Consider the following 20,198-nt stretch of genomic DNA (forward strand, 5'->3'; position numbering starts at 1 on the left):
AAATCAGGTTTTAAAAAAAATAACCCTTGTTTTTAAAAATCTTTGAGAGTTAAAGAACTATTCTGCACTATGCTCCTGAAGGAAAAGTCCAAAAGTTAGGCAGGATTAGCTAGGTCTCAAGATGCTGGAGGAAGGTGGTGAAAACTCCAGTTGGTGGGTACAGACAACGGATTTCTGATAAATCGTATGTTCCTTCCAGCAGTCCTTCAAGAGATGGTACAAAAGAGCAGTGAGCTCCAATGAAAATGAAATCATTACTATTTCCCTATAAGTTTTAATATGCATTTTGATTTTTTAAAACTATACTCCTATGTCTGATGTTTTCTTAAAAATCCAGAACCAAGTTATGCAAACAGAAAACCACACTGGCTGTAGAGCCCTGAGCATCCTCTCCAGTCCTTAGTTTCTTCACATGAAAAATGGTAATAATGCTGGCAAACACCACCGAGAAATAAAAGTGATCAGGCATAGAAAGCCTGTAGTCCTATCCCTGACCACAGAGTATTGTTTGCTTCTCCTCCCTACCTGTCTGCTGGCAAAATTCCAGTGTTCACATTGAGAGTCTCTAGAGAAGGCTTTTCTTTCCCTTCTCAGCAACAAAGCAGCTTAATGTTTGCATTTGAAACATATATAAAAATGCATATTTGATTATAAAACCCATCCCTGGATTTTGTGTTAGGCTGTGCTTTCATCAGGAAAAAATATTTTTTCAAACATGAAAAAAAAGTAATACTTTTCTGAGTTTCTTTCTCTCTCTCTCTCTCTCTCTCTCTCTCTCACACACACACACACACACACACACACACACACACACCTTTATTTTCCTTTCTCCCCCTACTCCCTGCTCCAAAACATACCCTTCAATTCTATACTTCCTCAGAAGTGGAGAATGCAGTTGCTCTCAAAACCTCTAAAGAATTTACTAGTATTAAAGCTCCAGTTAAGCCTCGCCATTGTTTGGTCACAGGGTTTTTCATTCTGTCCAAAGCTGATTGAAGGTCTTGTAACACATCTCTGTAACTATTTCCGTAGTGAGCACTCCAAGTATAGAGAAAATCACAGGCAGGTTTCCACATCATCTATAAAGGAAAAAAAATTAAACTGAAGTAGTTTGGAAATAAATCAGAGAGGTAAATAGATGCTTTAAAAAAAAGGTTTAAAAGCCTCTTAAAACTTAAAAAGAAAATGGAATACCAATTACATATATACTTATTTAATGTCACAGAAAATATGTTTTAATAACTATCACTCCTCTGTTATATTCCTTTGTTTCTAAACCTCAAGATTTAAAAAATAATGACCAGAAGTAGGGCTTTTTTTTTTCTTGATTCATGATCTAAACATTGTTCATTGTCTTCACAGGAATACAAAATTCCTTGTGCAATTTTTTGATTGTAACAGATGTTATTGCGATAAACTTTTTGCTCTCTGACAGACTTTTAAGGTTAAAATAATAACTCTTTTATTGTTATGTGTCTGTGGTGATCTTTACCATACCACATACAACAAGAAGGAAGTATACAGTATATCTAATGATTTAAGTCATTTTATTTGAGCAAGTCTATAAACAAGGAAAAATGTAGCTTCATGATCAACTTGAAAGGAAAGCAAAAATCTAATTCTCTAATTAAAAAATAATTTAATGATATATTTTAATGACCAAAAGAAAGATAGATATTCAATACTTATTATGCTTTCCCTAAGCACCTACCCATACCAATGACCTCATTGTTTCCATAGAAATAAATGAAAGCCAAAGAGGAACCTCACATACAAGGGTGTATGTAATGGTAACCAAGGCAACCAGGCTCAGAGAGAATAGAGACAAAGGCCGACCAAATAAGACAAATTGTGGAATACACACACACACAGACACATACCCAGGTTTAAAATACATTTTCTCTAGGAAAACAACAAAATGATCTCTGCACTTGTAATTGGAATATTTGGAATATAAAATTTGTTACTTGCTACTTATTTGGGTTCACTAAACTAATTCATTTGTGATTTTAACACTTTCAAAGTGCAGGAACACAGATTGTTAGCTACATATTATACAGAGTTGCCCTCTTAAAACAGAGCCTCAATTAACAGTAATATCACATGATAAAGGGCCTTGGGATATAATCCTTCACCTTCCACTGATATCCCCATATAACCTACAATTGAAGTTAAAAGAATGAAAGACTTAAATAAGGAGTTCTGTTATGTTTCAATTCAATCTATATGAAAGGCTATGCATCAGGCTCAAAGGATAATTTGATGTTATTTATCCAATTAGCATTCCTGGGAAGCCTTGAACACCCATATTTTCACCTCTCTAGACAAAGCTCGAGTCTTCAAGGTATTGAATGGAGATAATTATCAAAGTTAAACCCTATCTATGTGGTCATAATGCAGCAACAGAAATCATCCCATATTTCTGTATATAAGCTTTATCCTCACCAAGCTGATTTGTAAAGAACTGTGAATGAGGTGTTCTCTCATCTCATTTTTCTGAATATTCACATTGAAACCAAACCTCCCAAAGAGTAAGTCCCACTAATACTCTGCAATGGAAGATGAGTTGAGGCATATTAATAGAGCCTTTCTGGCAGATTCAATCTTGCCTATCACTACTAAGATGCAAAAAAAGCACTAAATGAGTAGATTATTCTGTAGTGGGAATAATCCCGTAACCCATTGTAAAAGCTTTGAGACCTGTATTCTATGTTGCATTCATTTAAAATTCCCTGATGCTCAACTAGCTGTTGCATTATTTTTCATCTTGTTATATATTGTTTAAAATAATAGTGTTTATAGTTAAAGGGTTCTAAGACTTTATTCTAAGCCCCTTAGTGACTGAGTCTGATAAAAAGATGTATTCGAAGATATTTTATGATAAACAGCAACTGAGAGCATTTCAGTACCAAGATAATGACACAGTATCACAGAAAACAGATGTCTCTTAAGAATTGCAAACGGATAATTTACAGGTTGTGCACTACAGTGCAGATTCAGAGTACACACCTTCACTAACTTTCCTGGGTAGAAAAGCTCTGCATCACATATCTTGCTGCAGCACAGTGCATTGCTATGTATAGAAAAGGCCTGAGGCATACTCAATGACGAAGCAGCCCCTTGCTGCTGTCAGAAGCAGGAAATACACCAAGGTGATATGGGAATAGGAAACTACAGATTCAGAAGTCCAGTGATACATTTACCCACTTACTTAGGCAGAGGGCCACATAATCTCCTCAAGTTTGGCAATTTGTACTGATAGCAGAACAGTATGGTCAGCTCTTGCAATTCAGAGAAATGTGGAAAGATTGTTGAGTCCTGGACCCTAATTAGGACCTCTGAAAGTGTAGAAAGACTTTCCAGGAGTCTTCTGCATTAGTCAGAAATGCAAGGAGGCATATTGGCCTACACTCATTGGAGATCCCCTGGAGTCTAAACCATAAGCTACCTAGAAATCGGTACAGTGGCTTTGGGCTAAAAATACTATGGCAATGGTAAACTGCATGATTTGTACTAAAATATGAGCACATTTTGCATCCCATTTTTGCTCCTCTTTGCAGCAAATTAAGCCTGAATATTCCTTCAGGGCATAATTTGTTCTGCTATACATAACATCATTGGTGGCTTTCAATACAGATGACAGAGAAACACCACTGTAGTACACATACAGTGAAAATACTTGAAATATGTTGTTGTTCATTAATTAATTATTTCACTTATTAAATCAAAATTACTGAGTTACTGCTATAAGGAATTTTGTTACAAAAAGGAATAAAACGTTGATATATAGCAGGGCTCTTGTTTTTAGAAGCTTTCAAGAATGGAACGGAGATAGATACTTGCACAAACACTGGCCCAATGTATGAATAGACAGTGTTTGATACTAAATAATGATTAAGAAAAACTCAAAAATTACTTGCACATTCTAATTCAGCGTAAGAAAAAAAGGATAGTTCCATCAACCGAGAAGCACTATGGTGTAACAGAAAGAAAGATGAGTTTTGATTTCAGAATCCTGGATTCACATCTGATTTCCATTGGGTATTGGATGGGTCATTTAGAGTAAATTTATGAACTTATCTGAGTTTTAATTTTTTAATCTATAAAATATGGATAATAATCTCCATGTCTGTGTTCAAAGTACCTCATGAAGTGTCTGGCATATTGTTTGCATTTAATGCTTTTCAATAGGATATGGTGGAAAGTGGGTACTTTTTGGGTGAGGGAAAGATAAGCAGTTGGATTTTACCCTTACTGAGTTTGATTGGAATAGAGAGATGATCTCCAGAGAGCAGGCAAGGGTTTAGCATCACTCATGCTAAAATGATGGTGAAAAGCATGAGAGTAGAGGAAAATGCAAAGGAGGAAAAAAAAGGGATGAAAAATTTAACCTTTAATTTTAAGTCTACAGTTAGGGACCACAACTAAGAATGAGAAGCAATAAAAGGATGGAGAGAAGCTGGTGTCAGAGTAATAGAAAATGAAGCAGATTGCTTCATGTTGCAAAAGTTAAGGGCTGATAGTATCCCCCAAAGGACATTCAGTGGTTTGCTGGAGCTGGCTCACACCAGCCTATTGTTCATATAGACTCCCAATTCCATGTTCAGTGACATCACATTGTAAGATTAAAATCATCCATGTTGAGAGTTTTTACACCAAGCAAATGGGCAAAACCCATAAGTTAGGGCTTTTCCTCCCTTGAAGAACTTGTAAAACATCTAACAGCATGGCACTCACTGAGGACATCTCTTTTCTGTTACTTCTTCTGCTACCTCGAACATCAAGTGATGTGGAAATCTGAAAAAAAACTGAGAAAATTCAGGATTTTAGCAATTGATAGGACTTTGGTAACCTTGGAGGAGGAAGTTTCAAGAGAGTGGTGGAAGGCAGACTGCAGTTATGAGCAGGTGCCATCGAACTGGAAGCCACAGAACAAATGGGTCATGTCTGGAATTTGGAAGTTAAAGGAACAGAGACAAAGCTAGAAGTAGAAGCAGTGGAAAATGAAAGTACGTTTAGAAGGAAAAAGTCTGTATAAAGTAATATTAATTGAAAGGAGAGTTTGGTTTGAATCCTAACTTAGCCAGATGGAGAATTTAGGGTTGTTGAGGACTAGAGAGGTAGCAAACGTAACATACTCAAGGAGAAAAATTAACTTTCTTTAGACAGAAAAGACATAAACACAGACAAACTTTGAAATAATTATGGAGTTGGGGCATGTAACTAAGGGGGCAAGTATCCAGAAAAATAGAGAAGGCATGGGTTCAAAAGCATAAGTTGTAGTTATGTACTTGATACACTGATGAAAAATATTAAGAACTATGGTTTTCCTCAATAAGCAAATCTCTGCCAGGCAGAGTAAATACAACTTTTTCTATACTAAGATTGCCTTAAAGCCTGATAGAAGTCCAGCTTTCATCAATGCAACAGTCTAATCAGTTGTTTGTCATCCTCTGTGGTACAGATATATGATATTTGGACTCAAGTTCTTAAATACTTACATTTTTCTTCAGCATTTTTAAATTTTCTAAGATCATTCTATTTTCATACTCAGCAAGGAAACATCACAGGAAAGACACAAAAGGTAACTTCCATACATTAATTAACTACAGACTTTATGAAATTATGTCCAAATATACATACACATTAAGGCCACAAAGGATTCTAAACTTTGTAATAAATTCAAGAGAAAATGAAATCATTTTCTCTGGAAAAGTTTGAATGAATAAAATGAGTAGAATAAACAATTTTCTTTCCGGAATGATCTAAGTTAAGTCCTCTACAACTGGAAATGAGTTGTGGACTGCCAAGATCTCTTCCATGTTTATGTTATCTTATACCTATTCAGTGGTCTAAAAATACTTCTTCCTCTCTTGCTTAGTGTTATGATTTAATGGAAGATATGCAGAAACGCTGCACTAATGCTTTGACTAATCAAAAGGAAAGCATGCTCTTCAGGGTTTGTTTTTCTTGAATTATTCCTGATCACAAAACAACTTCCATCAGCCTTCCCATCTTTATCACAAATATTTGACACACAGGCATCATTCTTGCCCTTTTACTCTTAGCTTTTTGATGTTAACTTCATGGTGTTTATGGGTTCATCTCTGAGTAAGAAGCATAAAGCTAATAAAAGTGGAGAGTTATTAATTTCTCATCTATGTGCTTTGATCTCTTTATATAAAGGGCAGCAGCATCAGTAGGCATTTAGTCTACCAAAGCTGAGCAGTTTCTAAGCTCCCAGAATTTGTGTAGTAGGCATATGTCTTTGGTTTATCTTCTAGATACTAGAGGACAAATAAGAAGGTAAAGGAGCAATGAAAAAGTAATAAGTGGGATGCCAAAAGAAATGAAATAGAATAGAGATTAAAAAAAAAAATGTTTTCCAAATTTAGAGTGCTTGTTTCCAAAAGCCAATCAGACTCACTAGATAACGAAATGCAACATGAACAAAAGCAATTCAAATTTGAGCAAAGCATTCTGTCTTTTATTAGCTCATAAAATATGAATAGTATAAAGAATGCAAGTGGTTTTAACTACCTTTGGATAATTACATTTTGCCACGTTAAAGGATTAATAATCCACCTACTTTCCTCATAAAACTATTGGAGCAAAGTTTCATTTTAAGTACAATTATCTGAAGAAGTATCAAGGCAAATTTATCTCATAAATGATTATTATATGCATTTTATCTTCAGTGCATCATTTACAATATCGAGGTGGGCCTTTCATCACCTGTAATTGGTAACTACATAAATATTATTGAAATGAGGTTGCTGTTATCTTTAGAAAAGAAGGGAGACTAACATACCTGGGGTCCTTATTTCCTTAGAAAGGAGACAGCACTTGGACTTGGTTAAAACTTGACCTAAGATTTTCTTGGAAAAGTCTCTTTGGGCACAGCCATCTGTGTTTGCTCTAGAAATAATCACTTGAAACTTCAGGGGTTAAGCACGAGCCACAGGAAGACAGAGGACCCATTCCTTACTACTGCATCAAAAGAGTCTAACATCTTAGGAGAACCTGCTGACCAAGCTATTCCAACCAATTCTTAATTAGGAAGAGAATACAGGTCACCTGGTTATAAATCCGAGGCCATCTCACTACTGTATTGCAACAAATTTATGTCAGTAGTAAACAGTTTTAATAAATGCTACTTTGTCTTATAATTAGCTGGCTTTGGTTTTCTGAAATCTCCTATTGTTTGTGATCCCTAACAATAAACCTTAATAAAGAAAAATCTAAAATCGAATTCAAATATTAGTGTCTCTAAATACATTTTAAAATACCTTTGTAATATTTAAACTAATATGATTATTACTTCTATTTGATTTTCAGTATGGTAATCAGATATATAATGCAGAATTAAACCAAAGATCATAGGAATACAATGTGTTACCCCAATGTATTACACTGTGATTATCTTTCTTTCTTTATTCCATCATCTCAAAAAATGGAGTATGTTTTCGGAATTAAAGATTATAGCACAAAGCATTATAGTACTGTACAAAATAAACAATGATAATCTAAATATTATGTCACTGTGCCAGATCTCTAATACAATGAAGATTTGAGAAATTATTCTATACATTTTACCAATGGTAGATGAATTTCCATATAATACTCTCCACTTTTTTAAGAAATTATAAATATACTTCTTACTGTAAAAGAACAGCAAATCATAGATTTAAGTACTAAGGCGAGAACTGAGCCGGGCCCAGATACAGAACCAGACAATGCCACATCCCTGTAAGCAGAATCCAGGCATTGCAGTGTGAGTCGGAAAATCAGAAAACCATAAGACTTGAAGGACATTCCTTTTACCTTTGGCAAAAGATATTTTCCAAGGAAAATTAAATGTTGTTAAGCCAGTAAGAAAAAGCTGGTCAGCCAGGATTTTTTTTCTCGTTTTTTCCATGCATTACCCTTCTGCCAGTTTCTCAGAAGAGAAGGCTTAAAATCACTGCTGACTTTCCCCTTACCTACATTCTTTCTATAGTTACTCTCCACCATATTACTAAAAAATTAGTATACTTTATTCCCTTTTCCAAAATCACTCAGTGTCACACAGATGTCAAATTCTCCTCTTCCTCTTAGACAAAATAAACAATAATAAGATAACATATATTTAGCTATTACAATGTGCAAAGCATTTTCCCAAATATTTCACATATATTATCTCACTTAATCCTCCAAATATCTGATGAATACGATAGTATTATTACTTTAATCATTTTACAAAAAATGATTTTACAAAAAAACATGATTTTTTTACAAAAAAAAATTTCTTAAAAAAAGTCAAATGACTTGTCCAAGGTCTTAGAACTAATAGATGGTAGAGCTGGAACAGAAATCCAGACAAGGAATCTTAACCTCTGCTCTGGCAGTCATTCAAGACTCTCCAAAATACATATATCCAACCGTGTCTCCCCATAATTAATAAGATGCACTCTCTCTTCAAGCCCACATATTCTCCTCAGTGGTCTCTAGAACTTATTGTATCCAGAAGCACTGAAATCCCCTTCTAGTCCTCTCCAATTATTCAAATGTTACCCATCCTTCAGGAGTAGGATGTGCCCTCTGACAGCTCCTACCTCTTTGATCTTCTTTCATTTAGTCAACTCTGAAAGAATTTATCATCAGCAGAGCAAGAGAATAACTGTATGGAAAACAAACCTGGATTTAAATCCTAGTTCTGTCACTTAACAACCATGTAATTCTGGATAGTTTACACAAATGCATTCACTCTCAGTTTGCATATCTGTAAAAAGTGGATGGTTCTAATGTCTTCCTTACAAACTTTGTTAAAGTAAATGAGATATTGTAAAGAAAATGATCATAGTGATTAGATGACACACAGTAAACATGCAATAAATTGTAACAACTATTATCATTCTTAGTTATATTTACTTATTTCAGCATCTAATCATATACTTGTTTAAAATATAACAATTCAAATATTAACAGTTATCCCAATTCTCATGCCAAATGAAACTGGCTTTAGAGAAAAAAAATCATATTTTTCATTCTGTGTTTGTTGTAGCTCCTAGGGATGCTGAGAACTGATAATCCCAGAAAACATGTTAATTGTATGGATTAACTTAATACTGAAAGCAAAGATACAGAGGCAAGATTCTAAAAAAGTGGGAAAACTCCATATAGAATTTTTATTCACCTATAAAAGTACTAATAAAATTAGCTGTTTGAGGATTACCTACTTTCCCATTTTTAATCTCGACTTAGAATAAAGTGCTCTGAACACTACAGCTGTCAGAGAATGAGGAGGGAAAAGATTGTAGCTAGAAGATAGAACAGAGAATTAGATCCTCACTGATTAAGTACAGATGGCAAGAAGACATAAATATATCTCGCTGGTTACAGCTGTCTATAGGTGAGTGGTTTCTGAGATGAAAAAATATTACAATTAGGAATGTTCACTTCATTGGGCTTTCATAGGGAGGATGGCCCATTCTGATAAATCAAATAAGAAACCAGCCTCTACAGGTTTATTGGAACCAGTGGACATTGGTAGTAGGTAATTTAAAAGGGGAAGTGAAACTTTAGTGTCCTTCATGAATAAACGTCCATATTGAATAAGAGGGAAAGAGCATAATCTTTATTGTTAGGCAGGGAACTAAGATGAGAGAGTTGCTAGGGAAGTTATTATCATATATGGTAATAATCTCCAGAAGGTTAAGTAAAGAGTACCTAATTTAGGCCTGTGAATATCTTGGTCCTGAAATCCCCAGCATTTCCACTTGTAAAATACAACTGTTTTTAAAATTGGCTATTTTTCTAATATTTTATTGATACCTATTTTTTTTAAATTTAAGCTCAGAAAAATTCCAATGAGTTTTTACTAACTTTCACAGGAAAACCTTGGCGATAGTTAAACATCTTTGTATAAGCATAAATAGATTTTTTTCCCAAAAGAAATACTCTGAAAAACATGTTTTGCTTATAATCATATTCCAAGTTATAATTTTGCTTTCATGTAGGAATTACAATGTCATCAGAAAATTTCTTAAAATTTTCCTTAGAGAGATGGTTAATTTATAAGTGTTGTTCTCAGAAGTCTCCAGAGAGAGGCTTTATTTTAATCTTAGAAAAAAACAAGGGAAAGCGGCGGGGGGTGGTGGTGGTAGTGTGCTAAACTGGGCGATTGGGATTGACATGTATACACTGATGTGTATAAAATTGATGACTAATAAGGACCTGCTGTATAAAAAAAATAAAATAAAATTCAAAAAAAATTTTTTTTAAAAAGAAAAGAATAAGAAGTGGTCAAAAGTACTGAAGAAAAATCTGACATACTATTAATAATCCATTCTTAAATTAGCTGAGGCTTAATGAAGATGTTGAGGCAAACCTTGATAGTATCCTATCATAGCTTGAAAAAAGAAAAAAGAAAAAGTGAAATGAGTTGCTTAAACTCCCAGCTTTGTCCCTCAGCCACTATATTGGATTTGGACTGGATGGTCAGAGTGTAACGGTTAAAGTGCAAGGACCCCAAAGTCAAGGTTTGTGCTCCAAACCTCATTCCACGACTTCCTAGCTACCCATGTTTGAGCAAGTTACTTAGCCTCCCTACAGCTTAGATAACATTAGTATCTGCCCCACAAGTTTTTGTTGAAAGGATTAAATAAGTTAATTTTTGAAATGTTACTGGAATAGTGCCTGGCACAGAGTAAGTGCCAGATAACTATTAGATAAAATAAAAATAGAACAAAGGAAAAAGGGAGAAGTTGAAAAGCAAGGAAAGTGAGTGAAAAGAACCTGATTGTAGGCATTGGCACACATAGGAGGAAATTCTCTAAATGTGTGCCCACTGAGGAAGTGAGATAAAGGAAATAAAAGCAGCATGGGAACCACAAGAACTTGTTATCTCCCTGTCCCAATTTCAATTCCCTCCCACTGTACACCCTACCCAGAACTAATATAAGTATGTTTTGAAATCAACTGCTTAACTTGTAAATTGATCATATTTAAGAATCATCTTCTTCCTAGGAGAAAAATATTGTACAACTATTTTTTTTTCAGAGAGATGGAAATCAGCATACATTTACCCTTTACTTTACATGGCCTAAAAGGTAAAGATTCTCACAGATTATTTGGAATAGCTTCAGGCCAATATGCCGTGAATTATTTTGTAAACATTTAACAATATGCATCAAAGTGATGATTGTTAGTGTTAATCCCAATAAATTGAACAATAGCCCCTAGAAAGACACATAGGGGCTTTCCTTCTGCTTCTGAGTGTTTATTAGCCTCAGGCGGGGACTTAGTCATTTGTGATTTGGGTTGTGCAAAAGTAAATAAAGGAAAAGTAGCCTGTTTGTTGGCCTCCAAGAAGATTTGGGGGAGGACAAACTATAAACAACCACAATCAGAGAGAAGTTGGATACTTAACAAAAAACTCTGATAAATAACACTTTGATAAACAACTCTAAATAAAACCTTTTTAAAAACAGAGCTTATTAAGAATAAAATAAGTCCTGATTTCAATTAGACAACGTTTTTTAAAAGTTTTTTTTTAGAGCCATTTTAGGTTCGCAGCAAAATTGAGAGGAAGGTATAGAGATTTCCTGTTTATGCCCTGCCCCCCCACATGCACAGCCTCCCCATTATCAACATCCTTCACCATAGTGGTATATTTAGTACAACTGATGAATCTACACTAATATATCATAATCACACAAAGTCCATACTTTACTGTAGGGTTGACTCCCAGTGTTGTACATTCTATGGGTTTGAACAAATATAAAATGTTATGTATCCATCATTATGGTATCATATTGAGTATTTTCACTGCCCTAAAAATCCTCTGTGCTCTGCTTATTTATCCTTCCCTCCTAACCCCTGACAACCACTGATCTTTTCACTGTCTCCATAGTTTTGACTTTTCCAGAATGTCATGTATTTGGACTCACACAGTACATAGTAGCCTTTTCAGATTGGGTTCTTTTGCTTAGTAATGTGCTTGTAAGCTTCCTCCATGTCTTTTCATGGCTTCATAGCTCATTTCTTTTTAGTGCTGAAAAATATTCCATTGTCACACAATATTCCATTGTACCACAGTTTATTTATCCATTCACCTAGTGAAGGACATCTTGGTTTCTTCCAGGTTTAGTAATTACGAATAAAGTTGCTATAAACATTCATGTGCAGGTTTTTGTGTGGCCAAAAGTTTTTAATTCCTTTGGATAAATACCAAGGAGCATGACTGATGGATCATATACGAAGAGTATGTTTCCTTTGCCAGAAACAGCCAAGGTGCTCCAACGTGATTGTATATTCCCACCAGCAGTGAGTGAGGGTTCCTGTTACTCCATATCCTCAACAGTATTTGGTGTGGTCAGTGTTCCGGATTTTGGCCACTTTAATAGGTATGTAGTGGTATCTCAATTACACAAATTTTTTTTTTTTTTTTTTTTTTTTTTGCGGTACGCGGGCCCCTCACTGCTGTGGCCTCACCCGTTGCGGAGCACAGGCTCCGGACGCGCAGGCTCAGCGGCCATGGCTCACGGGCCCAGCCGCTCCGCAGCATGTGGGATGTTCCCGGACCGGCGCACGAACCCGCGTCCCCTGCATCGGCAGGCAGACTCTCAACCACTGCGCCACCAGGGAAGCCCAATTACACAATTTTTTAGTCAGTTCACTAAAATATCAGAGTAACATATCATGTACAGTACTGTTCCTTTTTTATTTCTTAAAGATTTCTCATTTTTAGCTCATTCAGTAAAAACTGATCTGTAAGTTGTAACACCTTTCTTAGTATATAGAGATAAATGTAATCTATGCAGAGGACATATGGCTTCAGCCTTTGGCTAGTCTTGGCTAAAGAATCTTGTTTAGAGAGTCAGGTTTCAGGAAACCAGAAGCCAGCCTGCTGAGACTTCCACTGTAGCTGCTAGAATTCAACTAACTTGATTCAACTCTTGACCCTTCATGGAAAAGGTTGCCTTGTCCTGCACACCCAGCTGACATAGTTACTTCAAAGTAAGAAAATTTTCTCAAGAAATTAATACCCAGTTCTATGCTCAAAAAGGAAGTAAAGAATACAGCTTTTCCTCCTATCAAGTCATCATCTAAATAGAGAGATAATCTTTCCTTAACTGAAATATCTTGAAAACGTTTACACTCATGAGAGAAAGATATGGAACATTTTATATGTGCTCATCACTGGAATATTTTTAAGTCAATAAAAACTGACTCACATTTCTTTATGGTATTAAATAGAGAAAATATTTGTCTAACTTACACTTAATAGTATACCTTTGTTTTAATATTAATAAAAATTTCCATTTTAAATATTTACTTTGTTCTACATGCTGTCATTCAGTATTTGATATCTATAGTTATTGTATGCAAAATTGTAAAGGAGATAATGCTTGTAGATATCTCTAGCTAACGTTACCAATGAACCCCACACCATCTACTCTCTTAATGCTTTTTGTCACCAAACATTATTTACTACCAATGACTAAGTCTGTGCCTGAGGCTAATAAATACTAATTATTATGTCCTTTTTCCTTGTCATGACTGGGCCCCAACTCTTCCCTTCAAAGTTTATCTGTTCTCTGCCTCAAGTTATTATAGCCCTACATACTAACTGTCTATTTAATTTGGTCAATTTATTTGATAAAAGGCCATGGAGATATGCAATCCAATAGGAGAAACATCAGTATATTTTAAAGGTTTTTAATACCTTTAAAGAGTGATGTGTGTATATTTCAGATAATATCAATGGTTATAGGGGCAGTGACTTCAGTTAGTGGATCCTCTAGGACATTCTATCAATCCACGTATGCAGGGCACTCTTGATTGCATTTGATTTACCTGGTCTGCAGTTTTTCACTATTTAGATAAATAGAAATCTTACCTCTACAGCAACATCTACAGCTTTTCCTTGGTGAGGAATTTCATATGCCTCCATCTGTCGCTTTGTGAGTTATACTAAATTTTCAGCTAGTTTCCTCCAGCCTTTTCCAAGCTTGACAGCTCAAGTCAGAATAGCAGTGTCTTGGACGAGATGTGCTACTAACCCCTGATAATCAATCTTCAGCAGAGCCTGCAGCAACAATTGCATGTCATAATTGATAATCAATCTTCAGCAGAGCCTGCAGCAATAATTGCATGTCATAATTGATAATCAATCTTCAGCAGAGCCTGCAGCAACAATTGCATGTCATAATTAAAAGCAACTAATTTGAGCTTTTTTCTATAAATTAAATTTGTCATTATATATTCTGGAAACTGGCATCCTTTTTCTCACCACACATATATTTGAATTTTCTAAAATTCAAAGAGTTGATTTACTTTTTAAGCAAATCCAACAAACAAAGTACAGAGACCACAACTAGACCAGAATTAGGGGAGATTTAGGACTAACTCATTAAATTATAGGGGCTTGGGTAAACCACTGAACTAATATATTTCTTAATATCCTTAATTACAAAAGGACGGAGTTGAATTAGCCACTTCCAAAGATACCCTGAGGTTCTAGCAGTCAATAATTTATCAACCCAGGGATGATTATTTACTCTATGAACAGTAATTACTTTCCCTACCAGAGGACTGGCTACAGGATTTCTACAGAGTGAGCACACAGTTGCTGGTAAACAATATTCTATTTTTTTAATCAAAATATGATTTAAAACTTCCCAGAATCATGTGTATTGCATAAAAATGAAACACTCCGACAACCTTGAACAAAGGTATTGATACTTATGACTTAAAGAAAATGTACTCTCTCCCTTTACCACCAGTGTACTTTTGCTAACTTTAAATCTCAAGGTATCAAATATAAAACACTGAGGTTTCAACAATGCACAGTGGAAAACCTTCAGACTCTTTCTTCCTTAATTAAGCATCTGAGCTTTGTCAGTCACCATGCATGTTTTAAAACAAGTCTATGATAGTTTGTCTTTTGCCTTGAATATATTTTTAAAGTACGAGAATGACTATAAATGGCCTGGGTTAAGTGAGAATGCAGCACACCATCATAAAACCACCTATTTAACAATCAGATATTGAGCTTTAAAAATTCACCCCTCACAGTATCACTATAGAAACATAAAAATAACAGAAGGAGAGGGATTGTTATATATATATATATATATAGTTCTTTATTATATAAATTATTGTTAACATCACAGAATAAATTTCTCTCCAAAAATTTCTCTCCTCCTTTTGCACTTTGGTTAAAACTTTGTTGCTCTACATAAACCTGCCTCATCTATGTGAAGATCTACATCTCTTACAGAGCACCAGTTTTGCACAGTTATAGTGATATTTACTACACACCAACATACGTACTCAAACAAACATTTTTACACACATGCATGCATTGTTAATACATTTGTTTCAGGAAGACATAGTGGTTTTACGTGGGGCTTTGGAATCAAAAAGATTTCAAATCCCATCTCTGATACTAACCAACTGTCAGAACTTGGGCAAGTTGCCCAAACGCCCAAGACGCAGTTTCCTCTATTTGAAGATGAAGATACTAACTAGACTTATCCCGTAGAGTGGTTAAAATGGCTAAATGAGAGAGCATGTATAGAATATTGGGGACAGTGCCAAACACACAGAGAACCCTAGAGAAGCGGTATATATCATTATTATTATTTATACAGTCACATTGTAGCCATTTTTAGAAATAATACTCTTGATTTTTTTTTTTACTTTTATAAAATACTGAATTTCTACATTTAAGGCAATATAGTTCTTCATCTTTTTTATAGATCTCTGCTGAGCCTTACACTGGGGTGAATGCTATGATGAAAAAAAAAAGAAAAGAATCCTAAGAGTCCTATTAAACCATGAAGATTAAGAAGGGAATTAGCAATATCATTTCTGGATTGTGATGTATTGCATACAGAGGATGAATAGTAAATTGCTAAAGTTAAAGACATTGGTGATATGTCTAAAAAACACTAAAAAGTGAACCTATACCAATGGCCAAGTTAACTAGCTTTGTTTCAATTTACTCTTACTTACTTTCATGTAATTGGAGCTTCTCTGATATTTTAAGAGCTATCTAAATATTTGAAAAAGGGAAAGAAGGGATCTCTTAACTGTTATGCTCTAGCACAAACAGAATCTTTAATCTTCCATTAAAAGATGATCCTTGGGGGCCTAGTTTCTGGGAAAATCACAGCTGACTGTCAAATCTAAGAAACCGGTTATATGATCTTGTAGGCAAAGCTCTATACTTGCTGTAAAGTGACTTCAATTTACTTGAGACTGCTGAGAATTTTTTAACTACTCTCGTATGTTTACTTATAAATATTGCCAATAAAGTTCTCTATGGTAAATACATTACTGTGATCAAGCAATACCCACCACAGTAAGTTCATAAAGAAACTTCCTGGTATGTCTATCTGCATGACAATCTTCCTTTAACTTCTTTACAACATAAGAAACTTTTTCTGATTCTTTGTCTGCTTGTATTCAATCAAAATCTTCCAGTGCCAAATGTGAGTAACCTAGAACATCAGCTAAAACTTTCCAATCATAAACTTTTTCTGACACCAAGGTCAATACAACTGAGTAGATGTAAGTCAGTTTTTTTAAGAGGCAGGGTAATTTGTTCAAGAAGATTCCTGGTTGTGAGGACATTATCTGACATAGACATTACTTGTTCCTTTGCAATCACCTTGACATTTTTGCAATGTAAAAGTCCAATCCTACCTCTCAGGACTCCCACATACCATTCTTTCACTTTGGATTGCCCAATGGCTTTTACTTTACCTTCTCCAAGAAGAGCTACTGTGTTCCCTTTGAAATATTCAAGTACAGTAGTCAATCTTGCTTTGTCTTAGCACTGTCTTCAGGGTTACCCCATAGTTGGCAAAGTTCAAATTTTTATTTTGAAATGTAGGATATTTAACATGCGCTGTTGGTAATAAAGGAGCAGGCTTGATTTCCTTCTCCTTCTGCAAATCACCTGGCAGATCTGAGAGGCTTTTTAGGTTTGGGGCTGGATCAGGTGTAGTAATAAAGAACTGTGTAACTGGTCTACCATTGGGAGGCTCCACCTGAACACGGAAAACAAACAAGTGCATTTCTCTGGAGTCAACTAAAGAGAATAAAAATTGTTGATGAACTACTTGACTTGATTGCAACTGCTTTTGTTTAATTTCTTTCCCTTTTCCTTCTACCTTTACTTCAAAATCAGGATCACATGAAAAGACAGAAATACTTAAATCTTGTGGCTTTTGAAGTAAGAAGGAATGCTTCCCCCAGAGCTGAATCACAACTGGAGATGTGTTGTGTTTCCCACCCTTCTTAATATCAGAGATTGTAAGCCTTCTTGGCATATAACTATGTCCACAAACTGTGAAAATAGCAGTGAAACTGGGATGGATATATTTGGGCCCATAAATTCCAACTGAGGTTGTTTTGTGGATATAATCCCAAATGGTGGCAGCTGGCAACTGAGTACCTTTAGTTTGTGCACCAACCACTAGATACATTGCCTGACTCAAGTCTACTAGCTAGACTTGGATGGTGTCTTTATAAATGTAGCAATTGTTTAATACTTTGAAAGGGCCTTCTTTACCCAGGCTGTGAAAACACACCACTTCTGTCATGACTTGGCTGAAAGGATCCTCTTTCACTTCAGCTCCAATTTTCATCTCTAGCAAAATGGCTTCCATTGTGTTAAGGTTACCTAACATGATTTCCAACAGTGGGCTTACAGTGCATGAAAGATCATGGTTAAGCATCTGTGGAGGATCTAGAAAAGCCCTCAGAGATACCTCTTGGTATTCTCCCACAGCTACATGGCCTTGGGGCACATGAACAGTGATATCTGATGCAGGTAATTGTACTGACCCTCCCTGGTAGTTTAATTTGCAAACTATTGTAGTCTCTGCAACTTGTGTTTGGGCTCAACCAGGACTCTGATTAATTGTACTCAAATCTAGGCAGGAGCGGCCAGGTGGCATTGACTTAACCAAGCCATTTTATAAGCTTCTCGATCATTTTGAAGCCATTCTAAGTCTTGTTGTGAGATCTGGTCAGAGTTATGTATATTCTGATGGGCATGTGCTGTGTCATCTAAAATGTCCAAAAGTTCTGAAACACTTTTAGATCTTTCAGATTTCCTTTGAGGAAGACTGCCTAAGCAACTAATGCACGTCAAGTTCATCACCGGAGGAACCAAAAGAATTTCCAGTTTCTATTTCTCTAAAAAAAAGAAAAGGAACTTCTTTCAAGATGGAAATATTATCTCTCCTCTGGTTATTTCTTAGCTGAATTATGCCATCCAAAAATGGGTTAGATGCAGACAGTTCATTCCAGAATGGATTCATAGCATTGGAAGCACTATTGTCATGAAGTGTGAAATCACCAGGCCAATTGAGAGGCAAACATGGGTCTGGTTGTTATTTAAACAAAAACAAAGAAAAACAAAGATGAAGTGGCATTCTGAGATATAACCAAGATTAATTTTTATTATAGCTTAAAAATTCAAGAGTTTTTATTTGCTTTTTGATCTCCAGTCTAATAAATACTGCAAAATTAATGTTAAATTTGGTCAAATTTTCATGTTATGAGGAAAGAGCAATTATTTTACCAGATTATTTGACCATATGTAATGTTACTTTATCTTAAGACATTATGATTTATAAACAAATAAATGTTTAGCAATTTAGATAATAATCATTTAACACATCTTGAAAATGATCCAGACATAAATTTATGCCTTGTTTTATATTTCATTTCCATGAAAGAATACCTCTGAACAAACAGAATCATTGGTCAATTATCCAGATTTTTCTAAACATTGAATGGTTGGTCTCATTACATCTAAATTATTCATTTAATGTTTTTCTTTTCTGATAATAGTCAATATGTAAAAAATATCAAATATGTCTGTGAACAGCTAAAATAATTTGTTAAAAAATAATATGCTGAACTAGACAATCATGCATTTCTCAGATTATTTTCTGATAACTTCGTATTGATAAATTTTAATAACATTGAATTTTTTCATAAAAAATGAACATTTCATGAAAATAAACATTGAAAAAATAGACCACCATTAGATTTACTACTTGAAGGGATTCACTGAGCTTTTTCAAGTTTAAAATGGCAAAGAACAGCCTTATTACCACTGTAAAATGGAAACACGTTACTTTGGAAAGTGGGTATTTATAAGGATCAGCAGCACATTAAAATACTTATATATCAACTATAATGAATTTCTATATATCTTAAAATTCTTGAATTTTTTTATGTTTAGAGCAACTTATACTTGGTCATTTTGCAATAAATATTGATAATGATTCTGTGGACTTTGTGAAGCTGGTGCTGCTTTAGAGAAAATGAAAGCTAAAATAGAAAAATGAGTTCAAGTAAGCTTTCAGACTTTTTTGTTTAGTATATGGAGAACTATACATTGATTGAAATGAGCTTTAAGTGTCATATATTAAAATTCAGAAGACATGTTTTGAAAAATAAATGTTGCATTTCTTTTATTTTTACACTTTTCTTCAAACCCAGTTCCATCGAACTCTCTTAAAACTTACTTTTTCTCTGAGAATCTATTCAATTCTTTGATACTATATTTATTAGCCCACTCCAACATACAGAGATCTCTTTAACCCCAAAATTCATTATATTTACTGCAATATACCACTCATTTAATAATTAGTTTTCATCTCCTCATAATATTTATTATATGTTGTTTGACTATTTTATTTTCCTCATCTTTTTAATGATAGTTTAAGTATTTCCATGATAAAGTTTAGATTTTACCATTCTTTTAATCTTCTGTAGCACTTTTCAGAGATAATTCTCCAATAATCAGTGGTGGAGGAGGAAAAAAATTACAATAATTATAAATTCTTGTACCTGTAGTATTGCAATTTTTTGAGGATTTTTGGGCTTCCATGTCAAACAAATTTCCTTCAGACATACTTCGTGAAATTCCTCCTGACCAGAAATGGGCTTTTTCACTGGTTAACATTATTCCACCTACAAAGTAAATATAATATATATGTATTCATATATATATATGTATGTTTCTTGTAAGAATACATAAACCGGTTGGCATAGAAACCAAACTCAAAGTAATCCACATATTTAAATAGAAAAATGCATATAAAAACACTCTGCATAGGTCCTCTACTTCTGATAGGATGCTGGACTAGATACCCTGAAATAGATATTATTACTCCATTGAAAAA

At 34.6% G+C, this 20,198-nt stretch overlaps 1 protein-coding gene across 1 annotated transcript; it reads right to left on the minus strand.

Moving 5' to 3' along the window:
* Positions 1-866: 866 nt before the first annotated feature.
* MACC1 (MET transcriptional regulator MACC1) lies at positions 867-19,978 on the minus strand. Its single transcript, XM_059073708.1, is given in 8 exon segments — positions 867-1,079; positions 13,883-14,071; positions 16,348-16,578; positions 16,580-16,801; positions 16,803-17,944; positions 17,947-18,115; positions 18,117-18,385; positions 19,864-19,978. Coding segments are annotated over 8 exon segments (2,550 nt in total).
* Between the last annotated feature and the right edge of the window lie 220 nt (positions 19,979-20,198).

The sequence above is a fragment of the Kogia breviceps genome, chromosome 9 (genome assembly GCF_026419965.1).
Source record: "Kogia breviceps isolate mKogBre1 chromosome 9, mKogBre1 haplotype 1, whole genome shotgun sequence".
Taxonomy (NCBI): Eukaryota; Metazoa; Chordata; class Mammalia; order Artiodactyla; family Physeteridae; genus Kogia; species Kogia breviceps.